This window comes from Podarcis filfolensis (genome assembly GCF_964270895.1).
Source record: "Podarcis filfolensis genome assembly, chromosome: 1".
NCBI classification, from domain to species: domain Eukaryota; kingdom Metazoa; phylum Chordata; class Lepidosauria; order Squamata; family Lacertidae; genus Podarcis; species Podarcis filfolensis.
Genome location: NC_139604.1, coordinates 43,781,089 through 43,802,717, shown reverse-complemented (window position 1 = coordinate 43,802,717; position 21,629 = coordinate 43,781,089). Strand labels below are relative to the sequence as shown.

Below are 21,629 nucleotides of genomic sequence, written 5' to 3'. Positions count from 1 at the left end.
GCAGGTGACGCGTTTCAAATCATGCGTTGTTGAATTCCCCTCCAGTGCTTTACACTACATTATTTGTACAGCTGCTATTGAAGGTGTAGGGATGTGTGTGGTGCTGTGGTCTAAACCACTGAGCCTCTTGGGGTTACCGATCAGAAGGGTGGCGGTTCGAATCCCCGCGACGGGGTGAGCTCCCATTGCTTGGTCCCTGCTCCTGCCAACCTAGCAGTTCGAAAGCACGTCAAAGTGCAAGTAGATAAATAGGTACCGCTCGGGCGGGAAGGTAAATGGCGTTTCCATACGCTGCTCTGGTTTAGGTGTTCTGTTGCGCCAGAAGTGGCTTAGTCATGCTGGCCACATGACCCGGAAAAACTGTCTGCCGACAAACGTCAGCTCCCTCAGCCTGTAAAGGGAGATGAAAGCTGCAACCCCAGAGTCGTCTGCGACTAGACTTAACTGTCAGGGGTCCTTTACCTTTTTATTGAAGGTGTGCCCCACACTGGCTGCATTGTTCAACTACAGTAAGTGCGGCATCATTCTGCTTGGCACCTACAAGTTTTATACGCTGCATACAGACAACAATATTTGCAATGCACTTCCAATCTTACATCAAGAACAAGGCTCCTTAGCCTTTGTGGTTTGAACTTGCCACTTTTCTGACCAGTGGAGTTTCTCACTGTTTGTTCACGCACAAGATGGGCAAGAGACTTGGAATTGTGAAGCAATGTCTGCCCCAGAACTGGAAGCAGTTGAGCAGCTCTTAATGACTGGCCAAGGGACAAAGAGAGGAAGTGCCATGGGACTCCAGCTAAAAGCAGTCTGTGGCTGGCTTCAGATATTTCAACAGTATCCTGCCATCCTTGCTGGAGAGCCAGACAGAGGCCAGCCTCTATACTAGTGGTCCTCTATACAACTTGAGCAGGTATCATGTACAGTAATGGACTCCTCCTGATACGAGATCCACGAGACTACCAACAAGTGAATTTGATAGTGTTTATTATACAAACCATTAGAAGTAAATTTACACAGCTATTAATTATAGAAAGTGGCATCAAGTCTTGGCACTGCCATACTGTGTAACACAGTTTAAGTTAGTAGAGTAAGGCATGATTCCATTTTAAGGCATGCAGGAAAGGGGTTTATTGCATTCCATATTTTTCCTTCAGCTCTTCCACTTTTTTAATATATGCTTTCATTGCATCTTCTTTCGACATTCCTGAAAGAGAAAAAGGATTATGCATGTGAGCAGAGATAAAACATGAAGTAGTGTTCAACCCATGCTAGATCTATGGCATCAGCCTGCCTCCCTTGCCCTAGTCACCTAAGCAAGGACTCCTCTGTGCCCATTTGTTACGGAACCGTACGGTAGGTTAACCTTTACTTCAGTGGCGTGTGAACACGAATAGTCAACTCAGTCTAAAAGATGGCCCAGCTGTATGTTGAAACCGGATTAAGTGGTGGAGATCATGAACCCTTAAAATGGACAAGGTGGGGAAAGGAAAGAAACAACCTTGACTCCGATGTATGCCTTACAAGTTATGCGTTTTGGCCAAAGGAACCTCCTAGCTTCTCAGGTACAGAGCTGGGAATCTATAAAAGACGACTCTTGGCAATTCTAAAGGTGCTGAAACAGCCTGCTAGGAGGAGTTTCAACACAGATACCCTTCCCCCACTGCATCCATTGACACCAACACATCTGTGCACATGTGGAAACATGAAATGGCTGCAGTACAGCCAGCTTTTGTGACACTGAAACTAAGGGCTTAAAGGAAGGCCACAAAGCTGAAGGAATGAACTGCTAGAGTTAAGGCAAGTAATGCTGATCTATGGGTGAGATTAAGTTGAGTCAGCCATCCCAATGATTTGATAGCAATTGAGTTGTATTTGCTGTTGCACTTAAGGCTTACCTTTCAAGGAATTCCAGGCGTCCCACTTGGCCTTCCCTTTGAAATCAAGCATCCCAGGACGGTCTGAAACAGTGACATTTTAACATAGTAATGCAACAGCCTTGCTTTCCCCCCATAGTACAAGAGATCGCTTTGGGTATACGAACAAAGGCAAACTGCATGAACTTGCAGGTGCAATTTCTTAAAAATAAAGATGATCACGATCCTGATCAGTCAGAGTCTTATTTATCTTAAGTTTCCCATTTAGATTTAAGAGGCAAGAGCATGGTTGGGGTATAGATTTTGGCATCCTTTTGTTACTTACTGTTTGTTTTTTGCAGCCTAGAAACAGAAGTTTAGGTCTGCTTGTTAAAAAGCTTTAAGCCTGCCAAATATTTACTTCCTGCACGTTTTTGTTCATTGTATAGTAAGCTGTTTGTTAACTCTGAGTTTCCATTAGGATAGGTCACATTTTGCTGTGTGCCGATTCTAGCTGTTTTTCTCAAGTTGATATCCAATCTAGAAGTACTTCCTTGAAGAGTTGCTAACGATAGCAAAGTTGCCGCCTCTCAACTTTTGGAGGACAGCTTTAATCCAAGGATTGTTCAGTCAACATGGCATGTTTGTTCCTGGATGAAGGGTATTTACTAATCATTGTTCAAAATGATTTCGCATACACGGTTTAATGTGCAACCTAAAAGCCAACCTATATTCTCAGAACCAGAATAACCAAGTGCTGGAGAGACGGCAAAATAAGCACCGCATTGCCCACAATGGAGCCCCCTGAACCAAGATGAGCAAGTTTCCTTGGGATCACCTAACTCAACTAACTAACATAGCAACAGAAGTGCCTGCATATTTGTTCTTCCATAAGGTAGGAAGCCTGTGTTGCCAAGTTAGGCAGCCTAGATTTTAAGACAAATATGCCCATACTGGCTACACCTATCAGAAACTGACTCATCAATTCACAACTAATTTTAATGGTAGGCAACTTGCTCAATCTCATGCAGGGTGCAATGCCCTGTGGTTTGACATTAGGGAATCACCCTACATTTTCATGAAAACTGCATGCCATATGTGTTGCAATATTCCATTTGGAAATAAAAAAGAAGATACGAAAAGATAGATTTCTCTCTCTATATATCCAAGGATACTTAAGACAACCATTCACTGGGACAGAAAATGCACAGAACATCTCAGGAGCAAGCTCTGGTAGTTACTTGGTGCTCACTTTGGGACCACTGCTGCCATATTGGTTGTTCCACTTCCATCTACAAGGAGGATCCTTTTCAGCAACAAGGAAGACAATATTCTGGCACTCTCTTCTCCTCTGATCTACCCAACTAGCCATTCTATAGTACACAGAGATACGGGGCAGATTCCATTGTGGAAATGTTAACCTGGAACAGACGGCCTCTTCCTTTTGGTTCCAAGCAATTCTGGTTTTTTGGTAACAGATCACAATCTCCATCGTACCATGTTATTTGCATTTATGTAGTGAACATCAAGCATCTGAGTAAGTTCACATATATTTCCAGTAATCCTTATACAGCCACCCTGTATGAAAAGAGACAGCATCCTCCAAAGGATCGAATGAACTCTGAGCCAGCACCTTCTCATCTGGCTTCCAGTTAACCATTTGTGCCTTGGCCTACTGTAGTGGCTACCGTACCAGAGCAGCCTGTTTCCTTGGCAATCTACTGAACACCAGCATTTGGTCTAGTAGGTTTGTCCGTATTTGACTGCTCTTTCAGAAGGACTTGCCTGAAGGCCCAGGATGGTCAAATATTGCCTTTTGACCTACTTTCCATGCCTGTGCTTTAGGAGTGGCTGGAGAGGGGTGGGGCATACATAAACGAATGTATTGTGCTCAAGTTCTATGATTAGCATTTCAGAATGAATTGCATGCAAACACAGCACTGTCATTTTAACACCAGGATTGGCAATGGGGCTATTCATGAAAACCAGCTGCTTGCAAGGTACTGGGTGACCTTTAGCTCTAGTTGGCACTGTCATCCCAGAGGGAAGCTAAGCTACTGCCTGACCCTTGCACTGCTGGCACTGGAAGCGGAGGCAATTAGCCAAGAGTTTCAGATCCCCCTCCTGCAGCATGCCCATGAGTAACCACACTGTTGCAAAATAATCAAAACAGGGGCACTCATGTCAGTCTTCTGGTTGGTCCCATTATCAAGAACCAGTATGCTACCCTTGATTCATCTACCAAGCCTCTCTCCCCTCCCCAACCTCCAAAACACACACAAGCTACAGAAACAGCAGAATTATGCCTAGACTTTCCATCCAGTTTTACGTACTGAAACGAGATTCCCTTTTCAGCTAACTTCCCTGCATTTGAAGTTATCCAATAGGCTGAACCACCAAGTAGGTTGGTAGATCAGGGCACCAGCTGTGGCAACAAGAATGGCCTCCAAGAGAAACTAGTCATTCTCGTGATCAGTACAAAAATTGTGTTTGCATGACGCTCTCACACCAATGTTTAAACAAAACCAAAGTTAAAGGAAGCAGATATACAAGGGCTTTAACTTCCCAAGCATTTTTAGGGCTCTTCCGAATAGTTGCTTGTAGCACACCCCAACCTGACTTCAGCTACTTATTGATACTCCTGCAAAGGATATCTAAATATTAAACCTCCCCCTGCCTCGAGCAGTGCTATCCAGTGCAATGTGCAGATTCTACAGGTGTGCTTTTAATTGTAAGATACCAAATGGGTGCTTCTGTCCTCGACTAGTGAATCTGATAGTTTCACCTTCCTCTTGAAAGATGAAACCCAAGCGTAATACTAGGCTGTTATGCGAACCCTAGTCTAGCTGTGCAATAGTCTGCTATCTCAGCTCCAACTAAAAGTGGCCCAACCTATCCTTTTGGAATTCACTTTCTGAACACTCGTCCAATAGGATACTTGGAGTGCCAACATGGCAACACATCCAAAGCAGCAGACACATTCATATCCTGCTTAACTGTTGTACTGCAATACTGGGCAAGGGTTGTGGAGAGGGGTAAAGAGGATCTGGTTGTAGCTTCTAAAGGCAGTCACTCAAACTCATAGCAAGTTCCACTGGAACAGAGTTTACAGTTGCCATTCTCACATGCAGCAGTTTCACAAGTTCTATGCCAAGGACCCTCACAGAAAAGGCATTTTGTTTTGAGTTGTGTGCAAATCAGAGCAAGCTATCTTTCAGAGGAAGTATCTTTCAGAGCTGCAAGTGCTCCTAGCCCAAAGCTCTTGAGAGTCAGTTAGACTAGGACACCAAAAAGTTAAGCAATACCCTGAACTACTGGATTGGGTAAATTGCTTCACTTAGAACATGGAATCTCTGCAAGGATCAGACAACTCGTCCTGACTAGGCCTTTGCAATGTAGACATTTCTGCAGGCACTATTGCAAGTTACATCCCACTTAAAGTTTCTACTGTTTCATAAGAATCAGCTAAATCTGGCTACACTCCTTGAAGTATGTGAGGTATTACATATTTCAAAGGAGCTGCTGTAGCAGAAGTTAGCTGTGATGGTCACCTCAATAGGGAGACATGATGTGAAATGATGTACCTGAAACTATAGTTATGTTTGCTGCAATATTACTTTTTAATCCACTTATTTATATGCTGTTGTATGAAATCTATGCACATCGCAGGACTCCATGCTATGTATGCAAGCAGTAGCAACTGATGCTTTTAACTATTTATGGTATGAAGCAGATTTTGAAAGAGGTTATAAGCAGCTAAGTAAATTGCTTGCTATTGCAAGTTGCTTTCAAGCAAACGAGCAAGTCTGAAATGAAAGGCAAGTTGATCTCGTTGAAAGGCTGCCCCGGGCATTTAAGGAGCTCTGTACTGAGGGAGCACATTTACTATCAAGTGTTACATGCAGTTAATATACCCAGATTTAACTTACGGTGCTCATTTGGACTCACAGCATATAGGATCTTTACCTATATGGTGTGAGATACGTTACATTTCAGTATATAGTAGTTTATAATTCTCAATGAAATAACTCAACAGATTAGGATGAAAGAATTGCTCAATGAGCAATCCCTAAGCATGGATTTGAATGTGGTGTGAAGTTAACTCATACCTGTATTTACATCTCCAACTGTGGCCTGCTTGTAATGGCTGTAGATATCCAGCATTTCTTGATCTGTTGGTTGGGTCTTCAGCTTCTTGACTTCTTCTGCAGCTTTTTCAAACTCTGCCTATTTCGAATAAGGATTCAAATTAAGGGATTTACTGCTGTTCAGTACACTTAATGTAGGCAAACATAATTCATCTAAATCATAATAAATTTTAGCACCAAACTTTTTAGAGCTTCATGAACTGTGGTACAGTCCTTTACATGTTTACTTTGAAATAAGTCCCACCAGGTTAGTTGGACTTACTCCCAGACAAGCATGCATAAGATTCAAGGTGTGGGAATTTAGTTGGGCAGACAGTGTGGAGATTTGAAGCTTGATAATTATCCTGAGGGTGGAAGGTTGCAAAATGAGTTGCTTTACTAACACTTGGCAGAAAAGCTGTTCCAGCTCCGATGTTGCCCAATTTCTTTTCAAGTTCAAGTTCCTGCAAGCCACTTTCACGAAGACACTGCACACGCCACCAAGTGCTGCCGGATACCTTGAGCAAGCTGCTCATGCACTTGGCAGCGGAAGCCACAAGGGGCCATTATCTCCAGCTGCATTTGCATGCTTTTTCCCAGGCCCAACTTTGTAAATTCTCTTGTTGCATCCACAGTCAGCATGCTAGAGAATCCTTTCACACAAGAGCCTCACATACCATAAAAACTGAGGTTTTATCACCTATCCTTCAACCACTAGATCAGTTAGGCAAAAGTGCCTGTTCCAGATTGGGGGCGGGAGGGGGGCAGAGAGAAAGAGAAGAAAAGGCTGCCTGTACAGTATTAGGAATTCTAAACAACAAGAACTCAGCTTCAAGCTATTATGCATAAGGACTGCAGACCCACTGTGCAAAATCTGGCTTCTGAAAAGTTTCAACCACCATGACTGAAGATACGAAGTAACACCTTTGGAAGAATTTTTAAGAATTTACCTGGCTAGTTCACGCTTCACATTTGTGGTTTTATAATGATCACTAGCTATTATTTCAGAAGTAGCGACCTACTTTTAAGAGTTGGCCGCAACTTTGCAGAGGAATAAGCCCCTGGAGAACTTCGCACTGCCTACCAAGGCACAAGCGCGTGCTCTGCAATGGGAGAACAAGTGCACTTCATTTCTCCTTCTCCTCCCCGACGGGGAAAGAAAGAGACACCCCGCCCCCTCATTCCGGGCCGCCTATATTGCGGGGTGGGGTTTGTGTGGGTGCTTGCAGGAGCAACATAAAACAGAAACTTATTAGGCAGCGGCCAGAAGGAGAAGTGTGGAAGACACACTTCCAACTAGAAAGAAAGCAGGAACAAGACCTCAACAGAGGCGCGTACACCCTTCCGCCGACTACTGCAGAGAAAAGCGAAACCGACACTGAGAAAAGCCTAGCGAAAGAGAAGCAGACTTGCCGCGCCTGCAAAGGGGGGGGTGTCTTGGAAGAGCGCCCTTTCGCTAGGGAAGGGGGGGCTTACCTGTGCCATGGTTGCAGAAGCGCGCAGCGACCTCTTCCCGATGCAACAAAAGGCTGAACTGCGCCCGTTGCAGCTTTTTGCCCCAAAGTCTCTATTTCACGAATCAGCCCAGCTCGCGCGGCCAATCAGAAGAGAGGGGGCGGGCACTCGCCGGCCTTTGTTCCCACCACGATTCGGCAAGCGGCTGGGACTGACGGGCGAAAGGCAACGCCTGACTCCGATGGTGGCCACAGATGTACGTATAACCAAAATGGAAGACTAGCCTACCTCCCTGGTTCCTTACGTTGTTTGAAGACCCTCTTCGCGAGTGACGCAAAGGCCCATAGGCGTAGCCAATACTGTATTTTTGTTAGGGAGGGGCAGGACTTTTGTTAAGGGGGAAAGAACCGACGTGATTGGCCAATTAAGTCGGCATTCCTATTGTTTTACTTGATCTGGGCAGGGGGCAGCTGCCCCTCCTTTGTCTACGCCCATGACAAAAGCTGATAAAAATACATAAGGATTCATATTAAGGTTAAAGTAAGCAAGTATTTTGGGGGGATGGGGGAAAAGCAACAACAACGATGACGTCTATCGAGGAAGCTGCGGGCTGCACGTAAGGACTTTCGGAAGTCGTGCGCGTGCATGCATCCTGAGCTTAATTCGAACTTTAAAAAGCAGGCAGCCGCGATTATTAGTGGACCGTCCAGCGCCTGCTGGCTTGTTTTTTCGTTTGCAGAGGTAATGCTACGATAGGTGGACTTTGCAAGCCGGGCTTTCTTTTTTTATGTTCTTAAGCAAAACTGCATGCTCAGAATAGCTACGGTTCTTATCTGGGGTAAGAACTCTTGATTAGCAATTTCAAATCATGGGAATTGCCCTAACTGATAGATGCAGACTATGCTGAGAAAATGTCATGATTTCTATCAATGCGCGGCTTCCCCCATTCTTGACCCGCACATGGAGTATTCGAACAGACTAGTCGACAACCGGAAGTATATCAACGTTAATGACGGCGGCCTCTGGATAATAAGCGTAATTAGGCGAGGGGGCGCCCGCCCGAAAAGAGAAGCGCCTGCAGTCGAAAGGGAATGCCGAACGCGCAGCTTCAAGCCCTAGACCCCACCTCGCCAAAGGAGAAGATTGTTCCCGTCTCCGTAGACCGTAAATCATGCTATTTTAATATGAAACTGAGCGGTTGATTTGGGTTGGAAGTGGGTGTCTCAAGGCAACTTCAGCGCATTAAATATTTGCTGCGACGAAAGGAGCGTTTTGCAGTATTAACAGTGGGCTACACTGCAGGGTTGTCATAAGCCACTATTGGCCACAGCCTTCTCCCCAACCTGCAACAATGGGGAGAATGGACTGTACCGCAAAGCGATTTTAATACATTTTAAAATTCTGATTACACTTTTCACGCGAATGTAAACGTGAATAATAATAATAATAATAATAATAATAATAAATAATTATACCCCACTCCGGGCAGCTCCCAACAGATTCCGCTGTACAGTGCAAATCCCAAATAAAGCAGAGAACATGAAACACGTATGTAAACCTCTCTGAGTTTCAAGAACGTGTATGTATATAAGATTGCAGGTTAAGCTTTCTACAAGTTCCATATCTCTATATTTCCCATATAGTGTTAACCGGCCATGGGTTTTGCTCTCTCTATGGGCAAAGTTGCCGTCAATTATAAAGGGGCCAGTGGGCGACGCAACTCCGCCAGCAGGGCGGGAGAAATGTGCTCGCGACAGCCAATCGTTGGCGAGTTCGTGGAAGGCGTTTGCAGAGGAGGCGAGGCTGTGTCTGGAGGCAGCCGGGGAAACGCGGCGTCTAAGTACAGTACCAGGAAGTGGAAGACCTCTGCCTGAGATTGGGCCACGTGTTTGGAGGGAAGGCGTTTGCCTGGAGCGCCGGTGAGGCAAAGTGCGGGGAGCATGAGGAGAGCGGGATTCGTCGTGCGAGTTGGTCGGGGATTCCCAGTAGCAGCAAGAATTACATTTTCTAGCCTGACATGAGAATAGTGTCAAGCGCAGAATTGCTCCACGTTCTGTTTGACACTTTGGTTGGTCGCTATAGTGGTTTTGCAGAGGATTGACGCAATTATTTATATATTGGCGCCCGCCATAAGGTGATTTCACCACTCTGAGCTAAGTGGCGGTGCTTCGTCCCTGCACCGCTGCACCATTGAGCAAGAGACCAATAAAATAAAATAAAAATAGAGTTTGGAGTGATACTCAGGGAGATTTGGGTTGGGTGGCTCCGACCCCAGTGCCCTGGTACATTGTGTGTAGCGAAAAATAGTATCTGGGAGAGTACAACGTTTGTATTTGTGCATTATGAGCAAATGTACAGTTCATGGTGCTAAAAACTAAGTGTCTTAGTCAGACACAGCGCTGCTTGACTTTTACTAAACATTATTTATGGCACCGTGTGGTATTGGTGTAGCTTGCATGATGCTCTGAACGTGCCAGGCCACGTGGGGCAACCGATGTGATTCTTAAACAAACACCCTTTTACTTAAATGGTTAAAACGACAAAATAGTATATTCTAGCAAATAAGGTACAACAAGTAAATGAAACATCTGTTTACAAGTACAAACCGTATTACAACAAACTGGAAGTGGCACAAGAATGAACATTGTAAAAACTTTGCTAAATCACTGATTAAACAATCTGGCCTTTTGAACAGCAGGGGTATTTTTTTGTTTGTTTGTTATTATGCTATGTATTTTTGTGTTTTATATTGTAAACCTCCCTGTGATCTCAGGATGGAGGGCAGTATAGAAATTTAATAAATATTATTAACACAATAGTGCCTGCAAGTCACCATTTTAGATTTGTTTCAGTAGGTTACTTATTGTCAACTGCTTAGAGGTTTTATTGCAGTCAAGCGGTATATAAATTTTGTTCACTTGAAAGTGAGTAGAATCCTCAATTGGTGCCGGAGGGGAATCCTTCCAGTGCAAATGCTAGATTCAAAAGAATGATACAGTATTCCACAGGGCAGGGATGGGTTAAATTCCCCTTTGCTGTGTGCTACAACCCTGCCAATTGTTAGCCCCTAGGGGCTGCTCTTTGTGTGTGTGTGTGTGTGTGTGTGTGTGTGTGTATATATATATATATATATATATATATATATATATAGTTCTGGTTAGATATCAATATGCATTTTGGGTACAATTCTTTTATGTACAACGCTGGAATACATCTTAAACAAATAAACAAAAGAACTTGAAGTTTTTTGCTACTGAAACATTGATTGTACCCAATGCTAGGACCTTATGCTCTTGTTTTTTCCAAAAGCAAGCTCCTTCATTATGTTGCTTTACATTTTTGCCTTCCAGGTACTTGTTGGATAACTCACATGTCATCAGAAGACGTTACTGTCACTGTTCGTCTAGTTCGCTCCTTTGAGCACCGTAATTTTAAACCTGTTGTGTACCATGATGTTACTCTGGATCAGACTGTCGGAGAGTTTATTGAATTTGTGAAGAATGGTAAGAAACTGTTATGGCTGGCTAGTGCTTCTTGGTGTGCCAAGGAACATGTGGCGGGGGGGGGGGAAGTGGGGGGACACTGCCCCATGCTGATAGGCCCCAGGGAAGAGCTGGAGCCTAGTGCTTTGCATGCAAAAGGTACCAAGTTCAATCCCTGGCATCTCTAGGTAGTGCTGGGAAAAGCTCCTTCCTGAACCCCTGGAAAGCCAATTAGTGTTCATGATACTAGGATAGAGGAACCCAATGGTCTGATTTGGTATAAGGCAACTCCCTATGTTTTTACTATGTCGTCGCCTGGATGAACAACGCTCTAGGCATCCGTAGGTTCCATTCTATTGCTCATCCTTCAGAGGACCCTCAGCTTCTCAGAGACATGTCACATATAAGGCTTCCTGCAGTTATGGATCTACAGTGGTACCTCGGGTTACATATTCTTCAGGTTACATACGCTTCAGGTTACAGACTCCACTAACCCAGAAATAGTACCTCAGGTTAAGAACTTTGCTTCAGGATGAGAACAGAAATTGTGCTCCGGTGGTGCAGCGGCAGCAGGAGGCCCCATTAGCTAAAGTGGTGCTTCAGGTTAAGAACAGTTTCAGGTTAAGAACGGACCTCCGGAACAAATTAAGTACTTAACCCGAGGTACCACTGTAACAGTGTGGATGCAATTCATGGGATTATGATGACTTTTCACAGATACTGGGATGTATTGTGCATGATTTTAACCTGTAATTTCAAACATCCTTTGGTACACTTAATGTGCCACTATAAGCCTTTTCCATGTTTTTTTTTTTTGGAACTTGGATTCCATTGATTTGTATGACTTGGACTGCAGGAGCACTTACTTGGGAGTAAGCTCCATTGGACTCAGATGAACATATTTTTGTGTAGACATGCATAGGACTGTGCTGCTGGTTCTAAGAACAGATAATAACTGTGGGCAGGATTCACTTAAAGCAGATGCCCAGGGCAAGAACTTCTGTTTGTGAAATGGGGCTTCCCCCATCTTCTCCCCATGCCCCCCCAAACTGGCTCTGGGGGGCTTGGGAGAACCCTCAAAAGAGTGTGCAGGGGAAGGAGGGATGATTGCTCCACCTGGAAAGCTGAAATGCTTGTACAGATGGAACAATTGGAAGAGTGCAGTGTTGAGTTTTACCCATTGTGTGTATCTTGTTAAATCCAAGTGAAAATGGTTAATGTTCCTTTTCAACATTTTTTTTCTAGATGTGGTATTAAGGACAGGACTTCCACCTCCTTTTAAAAAATATAGATACGGTATGTATCTTTCCTTGCACTTCCATTAAATTGGTTTATTTGCATCGGGGTTAGCCTCTGATGCCCTCTGGATGTTGTTGGACTACAACTCCCGTGAGCCTCAGCTAGCTTGGTGAGGGATGATGGAAGATGTAGTTCAACAACATCTGGAGGGGACCTAATTAGATACCCATTGTGGTTTTTTGTGAGGGGAAGCTGGATGTAGAGGTTGGGCTGGAAAATAATTGGGAGTTTTGGTTCCATGACAGGTTAAGCTTTACCTCGTGGAATAATTAAACCGTTGTACATCTTGGAATTCATTTCAGTATTAGCCTGCAGATTATTCATGCTGGTGTTAATTGGCAGCATTGTCTTTTGGGTATTAATTTTTTTATCATCTTCCTTAAGTGCCTTTTAAACTCGCCTCACATGTTGAAGTGCTGCTCATGACCCACAATCCTTTGAAACTGCAGTTTCCTCCGTGCTTCTGCATTTCAATATCCAGCAACTAATTGTGAGGTCAGAAGGGGTAGCCAAGCAGGAGCAAGAAGCATGGAATGAGAGGCTTATGTGTGGAAAGAATTTACATAGTAAATAAGAAGAGAGTGGGAATGAGGCTGGAGGTAAACAGGAAAGAGCTTAAGTATGAATTTGTGAAATGGATATAAAATTAAAGCAAAGTATTTTATTAATCATTGAAAACAAACAGGATTTGGGCTGCAAAATCAAATATATTTGATTTGGCAATATAGTATATATAATATATCTAGCTCGGAATCTGACATTTTGAAAACTTTCAACTTTCAGGGAGCAACAATTAAACAGCAGGTTTCTCTTGCTTGTTGTCAAGAAGATCTAGGCTTGGCTCAGGAGTTACAGGGGACATTTGTAGTGGTTACTAGTTGCAGTGCTTTGCAGTTCAGCCCTGTCTTGGGATAGGGGGAGAAACTGAATTCAGTTTGCCTTTAATGCTGAATGTATCAAATTTGCATTTTCTGAAACAAAGTTCTCTAACCAGTGTTTACAAACATGCACATAGCTGGGGAAATGTGTATAAAAATGAATATATTAGTGAAAACAGCATGCAAAACATACAGTACCGTATTAGGAAAAAATCCTTGCAAAATGTGTACATTAGGTGAAAATAGCATTAAAATTTTAATGAAACAATAGCACTAAATTTTAATGATCATGGCACTTAATTTTTATGAAAAAATTGCAAACTGCTGCAGCATCTTGGAGAACTGAGTTTAAGATTGAAAAAATAAGAAACAGAGAACCGAAACTGACAGGTTTCGCCCTCTCCCACCCAATCCATTATAGTTCTTCACTAACTGTCGGCAAGAAAACAGCAGTTTAGCTAATGGATGGGTGGTTTTTTGGTTGTGAACATTTGCCTTTTGCCTTGCTTTGCTAATGCATAACATAATAATGGTTACAAAAGCAGCAGGTATTGATAATTAAAAACCCAGTTGACAGTATAGGCTGCAGAATTCAAGCCACAAAATGAATCTGAATTTCCAATCGCAGTTTTGATTAGTAGTTATATGGTTTAAAAGTAAAAACTCACACACACACAGAAAGCAGGTCCCTTTTTAAACTGTTAATCAGAAGTTGTGTGATACGAGATCATCTTTCTTCCTAATATAATCACAGTTTCCCAATCCGGATTGGAGGCAACCTCAGAATACATCCCTACTTGATAAACCTCTACTTGCAACAAACATGCTGAATTGTGCATGAAATATAAAAGCTGGTGGTGTTTGCTAAGGACACTCACTGAGGACCTTTTATACCAAACACAGAGAGGCCACATTACAACTGACTTTTTCTTTATCTTTGCAAAGTAAGTGGCAATCACCTATTTAAAGTAATCTCAGTAAAAATATGAAACAACCACCAAGTCTTGCAATTGCTATACTGTTGCTGAACGTCCAGCCTACCTATCGGTGTTTTCAGGAAAGTCATACCCTCAAGCTATGAGCAGCATTTTATTTTAAAGTAGGAGTGCTTCAGATGGCTGCTTTTTTCTGATAATTGCACTCTGGTTTCTTATTGTATTTTTGAGTAGTCTTAAGGATTCTGCTCGGCGTTTGTGTTCAAGGCTTAATGGATGTGAGATTAGATTGCATGTTTCTAAGTATATAAACCTTCTACAGCTGATTCCGTTAGTATTTTTGAGCTTGTAAAGAACAAGTCTCTGTTGAATTCAGAGGGATTTTCTAGGATTGTGATGATGTTGTACTGCCTGTCCAATTCTAGTTAAGAGAAGCAAAATAAGAAGAAAAATATTGCAAGGTAACAAATGTGCGGGAAGAATGTATGGTGTGATGCACAAGACCTTAGATGGAGCATTATAGCTAAATGCCCAGTAGAAGAAACAAAAAACGTATCTCAAAGCAAGCAATCTCTTTCAGATACAATGAAGATTCTTCACCAGGCGCATGGCTCTAAGGTACATCTTATGACTGCTCACTCCCCTCCTAAATCTCTCTAAATTTAATTTGTTCATGCTGGAAGGTGCCTGCCTTCTAGTAGGGTATAATGTTATTTGACTACTCCATATTTATTTTCATCCGCTCCTCCCCCTCCATTTCTAGACCAATGAACTCGTCGTGAGTTTAGAAGATGATGACAAACTCATTTTGGCAGAGGACAGCACCCTGAAAGCCGCTGGCATAGGTTGGTAGTGGGCTGGGATTGACTGAAGCCTCAGCTCGTTGTTCTTGTCATTATCCTGGCTGATTATGTTTGGATAGCCTGCTGAAAAGCAAATGCTAAACCTGATGTTCCATACGCAACCTGACTATTATTAAGGACCAGTGTGTATGTGTGCTTAACGTACATTCAAATCATTGGGTTCGAGGGTCCCATGTACCTCTCTTCAGAATGCTAATGGGGGTATTCCCTCTGTCGTCCCGTCCCCACCGCGAAATAAAAAGGTTATGCTTGGAATTCTGTTGAGGGTAATTTTAAATGACTGACAGCTTGGTTATTCGTACCGTGCCTGCCTCATCTTTTCAGCGACGTTTACACTGATGCTTCAGTTGGAAATTTAAGCAGTGTAACTAGTGAGGAGTAATGAGGAGAGCCTGTTCAATAATGTGCAGTTCTGGAGAGTCACCAAGATCACTTGAGAGGAAATACAAGTATAAAAAGGGAATATTGGAACACATTTGCTTGCTACCCGATTGGGAAGTGCCATAGGCCATGTCATGCAGCGATAAATGCAAGGTAACAGTGTTGTGTGGCAAACCAGGTGTCCGCTGGGTGGGTGTAAACTTTTGTTCCACATAAGCCAGCTGAACTTCTGAAACATTCGTTGAGCAGGTAGAGATCACATCTCATTCGATTCACATTATACGAAAAAGAAAAGTAAGCTTTTGGGTTGATACTCTGGCTGGCCTGTGAGGTAGTCAAACTACTCAGGCTTACTGATAGCACAAGAGGAGCACTAGGTTCTGGTCTTTTGTTTACTGGACCAGCAAGCTTCCCAGTTAACTGCTGAGATTTTAAATATATGTATTTTAAAACAAAATTTTAGTGGTTTTTAAACAAGTACAAATACAATAACCATTAAACACTTATCCAGCAGTACAGCTAATGGTGCTTGTTTTATCCCTTGTCTCTATACACTCGCTTACATATTCAGCAATCAAATGTATTACATGATGAAGAGATTTTAAATATTAAATCAGTAAGGTGTGTTAGGGCATTTCTGCATTCAATTAATTTTGGGGGTTGATAAGATCCCAACCTGGTATTTCCAGATGTTTGGCACTACAACTCTCCATCATCCTTAGCTCTTGCTGGTGGGGGATCATGGGAGTTGTAGTGCAAAACACAAGGAGGGCACCTGACTGGAAAGCTGATGCAGTGTTGTTAAAAGCTCTGCACCTATAGGGGAGCTTCATTATGAGACAATGATACGCTGTATCTGCATGGCTGGCCTCTTTCTCCTGGCAGAAATATGCGTTTGCTACTGTAAGGGAAAATTTCCTTTGTTTCTTAGAAGTGTTCTAAAGCAGCTGTTTAGTGGAACACCGGTGGGATCTGCAGCAAAATGTTACAGCATGGAGGTGGCTGTTCCATCCCAGCTCTCCAGTTTTTCCTGCCTCTCTCTGACAGTCAGCATTCCATGGTCTCTGAGCATACGCAGCCCTCATTGGATTGTTTTGGGCTCTTATCCCCCTTAGGGCTTCTCTCTCTCTCCCTTCCTAAAGCTTTTTGCACCTCTTCAAACTTTTCAGTCCCCCTCCTCCCACCCCTTCTTGCCCTCTGACGGTAGCATTTTGGCTACATAAGCAATGGCACTCACAGTGTAAACATCAGGAATGGAGGGAATGACTGTGGTTATAAACAGAGTAATAGGGATGTGGGCTTTCCAGAAATGTTTGAATTGGCTCATTTAGGCTAATTTGCATATTCGGCTAATTTGTAAAGGGTAATTATCATTGGAAAATGTTATGGCGCCCTAGAGAGTGACCTGACTTCGCATGCTGATGCTACTTGGATTTTGTAAGCAAATCCAACTACTTTGAAGCTGCCAGTTCCTGTATTTGCAATTGGCATCCATTAATTGTTGCTAATGAACTTATGGAAATGGAAAACTTTGCATGGGGCGGGGGGAAAAGCTCCAGAATTCTTATCATCTGCACTGAACCAGAAACATGGGCAGCTGCTATGTAGGTATACTCTCAACGAAAGCCCTGGAACAGATGAGTCCTGTAAGAACCTAAATCAGACATGCCCAAACTCGGCCCTCCAGATGTTTTGAGACTACAACTCCCATCATCCCTAGCTAACAGGACCAGTGGTCAGGGATGATGGGAATTGTAGTCCCCAAACATCTGGAGGGCCGAGTTTGGGGGTTGCCTGACCTAAATGCTTTTTTGCTATCTTGTGAGATTGGCTTTCTTAGGCCAGTCTTCTCATGGTGGAGATGTAGGAGGCAAGCATTAAAGGAAGCTGTATACCTTTTGCCTGAATATTTGGACCATAGAAATTTTGCTTCATGAAGTGGAAGAATTATGTTCAACCATCCCCCAGAATGAGGTTCTCAGCTGGTGAAACTTAATGAATTGAATTTGAATTGAACAATCAAATTGAACAATTAAATTGAAAAGCTAAGAGACTTGGGCACTTTTAAAAAGACTCAATGATTGAATTGAGTCAGATACAGAGGGCTGTCATCACTGCCCCTTTTTACTATTTTGGTTTGGCTAGTGATGTAGCCCAAGAAGATACAGAGGAGGGGATATGGACCTTTGCGTTCTCTACTTTCTGAAGTTGGGAAATGCATCCTTCCTTTATGGCAGGGGTGCAGAAACTTGCAGCCTTCCAGCTGCTGTTGGACTCCCAGCTCCTAAAAGCCCAACATGCTTGGCCAGAAACCAGGGCTGCAGCATCAGGAGTGCCGCAAGTTACCTACTTCTCAACCTGTGCTGCTGCTGCTGCTTCTTTGGCGATCACTTGTAGCCAAGTAAGATTGTCTTCCATAAACACAGTTTTAACAGTGAGTCCATAAGTGACTGTGGAGGCCAGTTCTGGATCCACATGTCCTTTCACAGCAGGGACATAGATTTCCGGGCGGGAGTTGATCACGGTAAGGGTTTGCCAAGCGTGCCTTCCTCTTAGCACGTTTCTCCCTTTCATTCTGAGTTTGAGCATTTTCAAAACCCATGACACCTTTGGTAAAGGCTGTTCCCCAACTGGAGCGCTCGCATGCCAGTGTTTCCCAGTTTTTGGTGTTTATACTACGTTTTTAAAGATTTGCCTTGAGAGAGTCTTTGAACCTCTTTTGTTCACCACCAGCATTGCGCTTACCATTTTAAAGTTCAGAGTAGAGTGCTTGCTTTTGAAGACGACAGTCTCCTTGTCACAAGGAGGCTCTAGTAACTAAACCAGAAAGATCCTGCATTCAAAGAAATGTGGTTCTTGAGGGAGTGGACAGTGGGGGTCAGTGTGTGAACCTGAAGCTTGCTGCTTATTTCTCCCAGGTTATAAAACCAGGAGTGAAATGTTATATACAGGGTGAGTCTTTTAAAAGAGGCCCCGTGGAACATGTGTACTCTGTATCCATGGGGCCTCTTTTAAAGGACTCACCCTGTAGAAACAGGCCCTATACCTAGAAGTGCTTGGGAGAATTAACTTTTTTTTAATTGGCAACAGTTGTCTGATAAATGAGGCTTAGCTGTCTCGTGGGGAAGGGCTGGAACTCAGTGGTAGAGCATCTGCTTTGCATGCAGAAGGTTGAAGATTTATTTTATTTATTTATTGAATTTATATTCTGCCCTATCCCCAGAGGTCTCAGGGTGGCTTGCAGAAGATTCAATCCCCAGCATGTGAAGAAGCTCTGCCAGAAACCTTGCGAGAGCTGCTGCCGGCAATACTGAGCTAAATGGACCAGTGGTCCACCTTGACTTAAGGCAGCATCCCACCATCTCCCTTTTGTTTTGCAAGTACAGTGGTACCTCGGGTTACAGACACTTCAGGTTACAGACGCTTCAGATTACAGACTCCGCTAACCCAGAAATAGTACCTCGGGTTAAGAACTTTGCTTCAGGATGAGAACAGAAATCGTGCGGTGGCAGCGGGAGGCCCCATTAGCTAAAGTGGTACTTGAGGTTAAGAACAGTTTCAGGTTAAGAACGGACCTCCAGAACGAATTAAATTCTTAACCCAAGGTACCACTGTATATTGAATGACAGAGGTTCCCAAACTGTGGTCCACGAGCTTCATTCAGATGGTTTGCAGCGGGCCTGTGAGGAACATTTAGAATTTGAATGCTGTAGAATTTTATGGCATTCAAAAAACCGCCATATAAGAAATAAAAGAAGCAATAGAAATACAATTAAGAATTACAACACAGCACATTACAATTGTGAAAAAAGGAAGAAAAAATATGATTAAGTGACCCACCAAGACCCTCAACCATTTTTAAGAGGTCCAGGGGGGAGGGCAAAAAAGTTTGGGAACTGCTGCTGTATCTTCCTCACTTTCCCTTGCCCCCAGTTTCCGCAGGCATCCTAGCCAATATTCAGAGTTGCCGTCCCTCGCTCCTGTTTTGCATTACACAGGCAGACTTCATTAACTTCTGGTTTAGTTTATCAAAAAAAATAAAACCGGTGGAACTTAGTCGTGGCTTGCCACTTCAAAAGAATCCGACGTCTCTTAATTGTGATGGCTTTCCGTCAGCTCCATCCCCCGCTCTGAATTAGTAATGTTGCTGACTTACTGTTTTAGAAGAGGAAGTCCTTGACCCGCTGGTGGGAAGAATTGTGGCTGCTCTGAACCTTTGCGGGTCCTTCAGCTCTGCCATATCCCCTGTGGATAATTAGAGGCATTTGAAGGTATTGCTGGAGAAGCCAATTTGTGTCTTTCACTTTGCATATTGTTGAAGCCTCATGAATTAATCATCGGCAGGGCAAAAAAATTAGCTCCCTCAGACGCACGTTTTTTTATGGGTCATGAGGGAGAATGTAAAGTGATCTGTAAAATATTCTACTCATCCTCTAAGTATTAAATTATTATGGCTACAGGTTAATTTCAGGGGGATATCCCCCCTCCCGTGAAACAGAATGAGGAACTTTGTTATTTTCCCATGTATTCTGAAGAGAAGCACTGGATTTATTTATGGAATGCTCTGCAAATGGTTTCATAGCCCTTGTTTTAAAATGGTGCCTTTTAACAAGGGTGCTGTTCTTGCCCCTGGCTGTAGTATGCTTTTGGGGGTGGGGTTGGGTGTACTAAGCACATTCTTGCTATTTGGATCTGATATAAAAACAAACAAGCGAATAACTAGCAATAGCCTTGAACCATAGAGTATTCAGCACCATCTGTGATTCTAATTAATGTTAATCTAACGTTCTGTGGCTTGAAAATTAATGTTTTCACCAAACACGCTCAATATTTTTCCTTTCAGCAAATGAAACGGAGCTCGCATTTTTCTGCATGGATGATTACAGGAAATATAAAGCCAATCCCGTCGCTACCTGGTGAAGACTTTGCAACTTGGGAGAAGATTCCCCCGCTGCTTGTTTTGTGAGGCTTTATAAATTCTTAAACCTTAAAAAGCTGTATATTATAAGTATTATGAATCTTGTTTGCAGGAACAACAAACCCTTCTTTTCATACAGTTGCTATCTTCAGTTCTTTTCAAACACAAGCCCCTACTCACAAATCGTATGGGAAGTGTTTTACAGTGGAAACATACCAATCCACCATACATTTTTAAAAATGTGAAATGTTGGCTGTGGACAAGATGTTAAATGTAATTAACTAACACCAGTATTTTATTAGGGCTGTGCCTTGGCCTTGGATGAGATGCAAGTCAGAGGCAAGAATCGCTTCCTTGGAGGTACTTGGACCGCCTTAGAATCCAAGGCAGCTTGACTCCGAGGTGAAGCTGGCTGACTTCAAGACTTAGGAAATATATTGGGCTATTTTTATTATTATTATAGTCAAGGGGAAGACATCTCAGACTTTGGGAAATATGGCAAGATGACCTCTGCCTTGGATCTGAGGCAAAATATGATGCTAATCTGAGCTACGAAGCCATAGCCAAGCCTATGAGGTGGGTTTTTTCTGTACACAACCCAAATATATATATATATATATATATATATATATATATATATATATATATATGAGATAAAATGGCTCCTTTCTGCTTAATGGTTATATGTTATTGCTACAAATCTGAAAAAAATCACGGGGGGGGGAGTCTTGTGTACAAACTTGGAAACTTTTGAAATAAAGGATTATTTATCGCAAGTGAGTCATTACTGCTGAGGCTGGGAATCCTGTGGGGTTTTGTCAGAATGGCTGCTGTTCAAAATCTTGTCATACCATAGCCAGTTCCTCCCTCAGAGCTCACTCTCAAAGATCCTTTTGTGTGAGGAAAATAATAAAGGAACAGGTGTGACTGATCCATTAGCACTAACTCATGCCAAATCTTTCATGTTCCATATTCAAATTCATTTCTTCAGCCTTGCAGGCAAAATGCTTTTTTTTTTAAAGGGATGGCTAGAGTTCTAAGTGAAATACATTCTTGTAAAGCACAGGGGTGATGCTTGGTGGATTTGTGGGCAGCAAATGGAGAATTTTGTTTGTTCTTTTTGGAAATAGGGTGGAATTCCTTGTAGCACTGAGGAGATTGTTCCATCACCGTAAGTATTTCGGCTTGCTTTACGGAATGATCTCCTCTTTCCCCCCACCCGCCATCACATGTTGTTCTATGGGTTCTCCTGACCAACTAGAGTAGATTTGGGGCAGAAGAAGAAGCTTCCTTGTAGTTGAACCTGCCCCCTACTAGCCAGTCATTTACCCTGGAGGGCATAGAACCATTTGCAGAGTCAATAATTTCTAGCAGCCCCTTCTGTGATGGGAATTTTACACCTGCTCTCCTTCCTTGGTTTTCTGATTGGGTGTAGATA

At 43.0% G+C, this 21,629-nt stretch overlaps 2 protein-coding genes across 6 annotated transcripts; one reads left to right on the top strand and one right to left on the bottom strand.

The window, feature by feature from the left end:
* Positions 1 to 967: 967 nt before the first annotated feature.
* Positions 968 to 7,586, bottom strand: DBI (diazepam binding inhibitor, acyl-CoA binding protein). The gene is made up of 4 exons (XM_083583313.1): positions 7,457 to 7,586; positions 5,963 to 6,080; positions 1,896 to 1,958; positions 968 to 1,204 (listed from the first exon to the last, which is right to left on the bottom strand). Exons 1-4 carry the CDS (start codon positions 7,463 to 7,465, stop codon positions 1,128 to 1,130), a joined length of 267 nt encoding a protein of 88 aa, XP_083439439.1. The 5' UTR covers positions 7,466 to 7,586; the 3' UTR covers positions 968 to 1,127.
* A 12-nt stretch (positions 7,587 to 7,598) lies between these two features.
* LOC310747886 (UPF0538 protein C2orf76 homolog) lies at positions 7,599 to 20,963 on the top strand. Of its 5 annotated transcripts, XM_083583250.1 has the most exons (7): positions 8,284 to 8,599; positions 9,079 to 9,354; positions 10,786 to 10,938; positions 12,163 to 12,213; positions 14,610 to 14,647; positions 14,793 to 14,874; positions 20,117 to 20,963. In XM_083583250.1, exons 3-7 carry the CDS (start codon positions 10,806 to 10,808, stop codon positions 20,191 to 20,193), a joined length of 381 nt encoding a protein of 126 aa, XP_083439376.1. In that variant the 5' UTR covers positions 8,284 to 8,599; positions 9,079 to 9,354; positions 10,786 to 10,805; the 3' UTR covers positions 20,194 to 20,963. The 5 variants fall into 5 exon arrangements, with proteins under 5 accessions (XP_083439379.1, XP_083439375.1, XP_083439376.1 ...); XM_083583253.1 differs by lacking the exons at positions 8,284 to 8,599; positions 9,079 to 9,354 and adding an exon at positions 7,599 to 7,691 and having other exon boundaries at positions 20,117 to 20,804; XM_083583249.1 differs by lacking the exon at positions 9,079 to 9,354 and having other exon boundaries at positions 8,278 to 8,599.
* The last annotated feature ends 666 nt before the right edge of the window (positions 20,964 to 21,629 follow it).

Excerpts from the sequence above, each read along its gene's own strand:
- DBI (XM_083583313.1), bottom strand. Across the intron at positions 1,959-5,962 it reads AGTTGGAGATGTAAATACAG|ACCGTCCTGGGATGCTTGAT; the intron begins GTATGAGTTAAC and ends TCACTGTTTCAG. Across the intron at positions 1,205-1,895 it reads CGCCTGGAATTCCTTGAAAG|GAATGTCGAAAGAAGATGCA; the intron begins GTAAGCCTTAAG and ends TTTCTCTTTCAG.
- LOC310747886 (XM_083583249.1), top strand. The coding sequence starts at position 8,527 with ATGCCGAACGCGCAGCTTCAAGCCCTAGACCCCACCTCGCCAAAGGAG. Across the intron at positions 8,600-10,785 it reads TGTTCCCGTCTCCGTAGACC|GTACTTGTTGGATAACTCAC; the intron begins GTAAATCATGCT and ends TTTGCCTTCCAG. Across the intron at positions 12,214-14,609 it reads TTTTAAAAAATATAGATACG|ATACAATGAAGATTCTTCAC; the intron begins GTATGTATCTTT and ends AATCTCTTTCAG.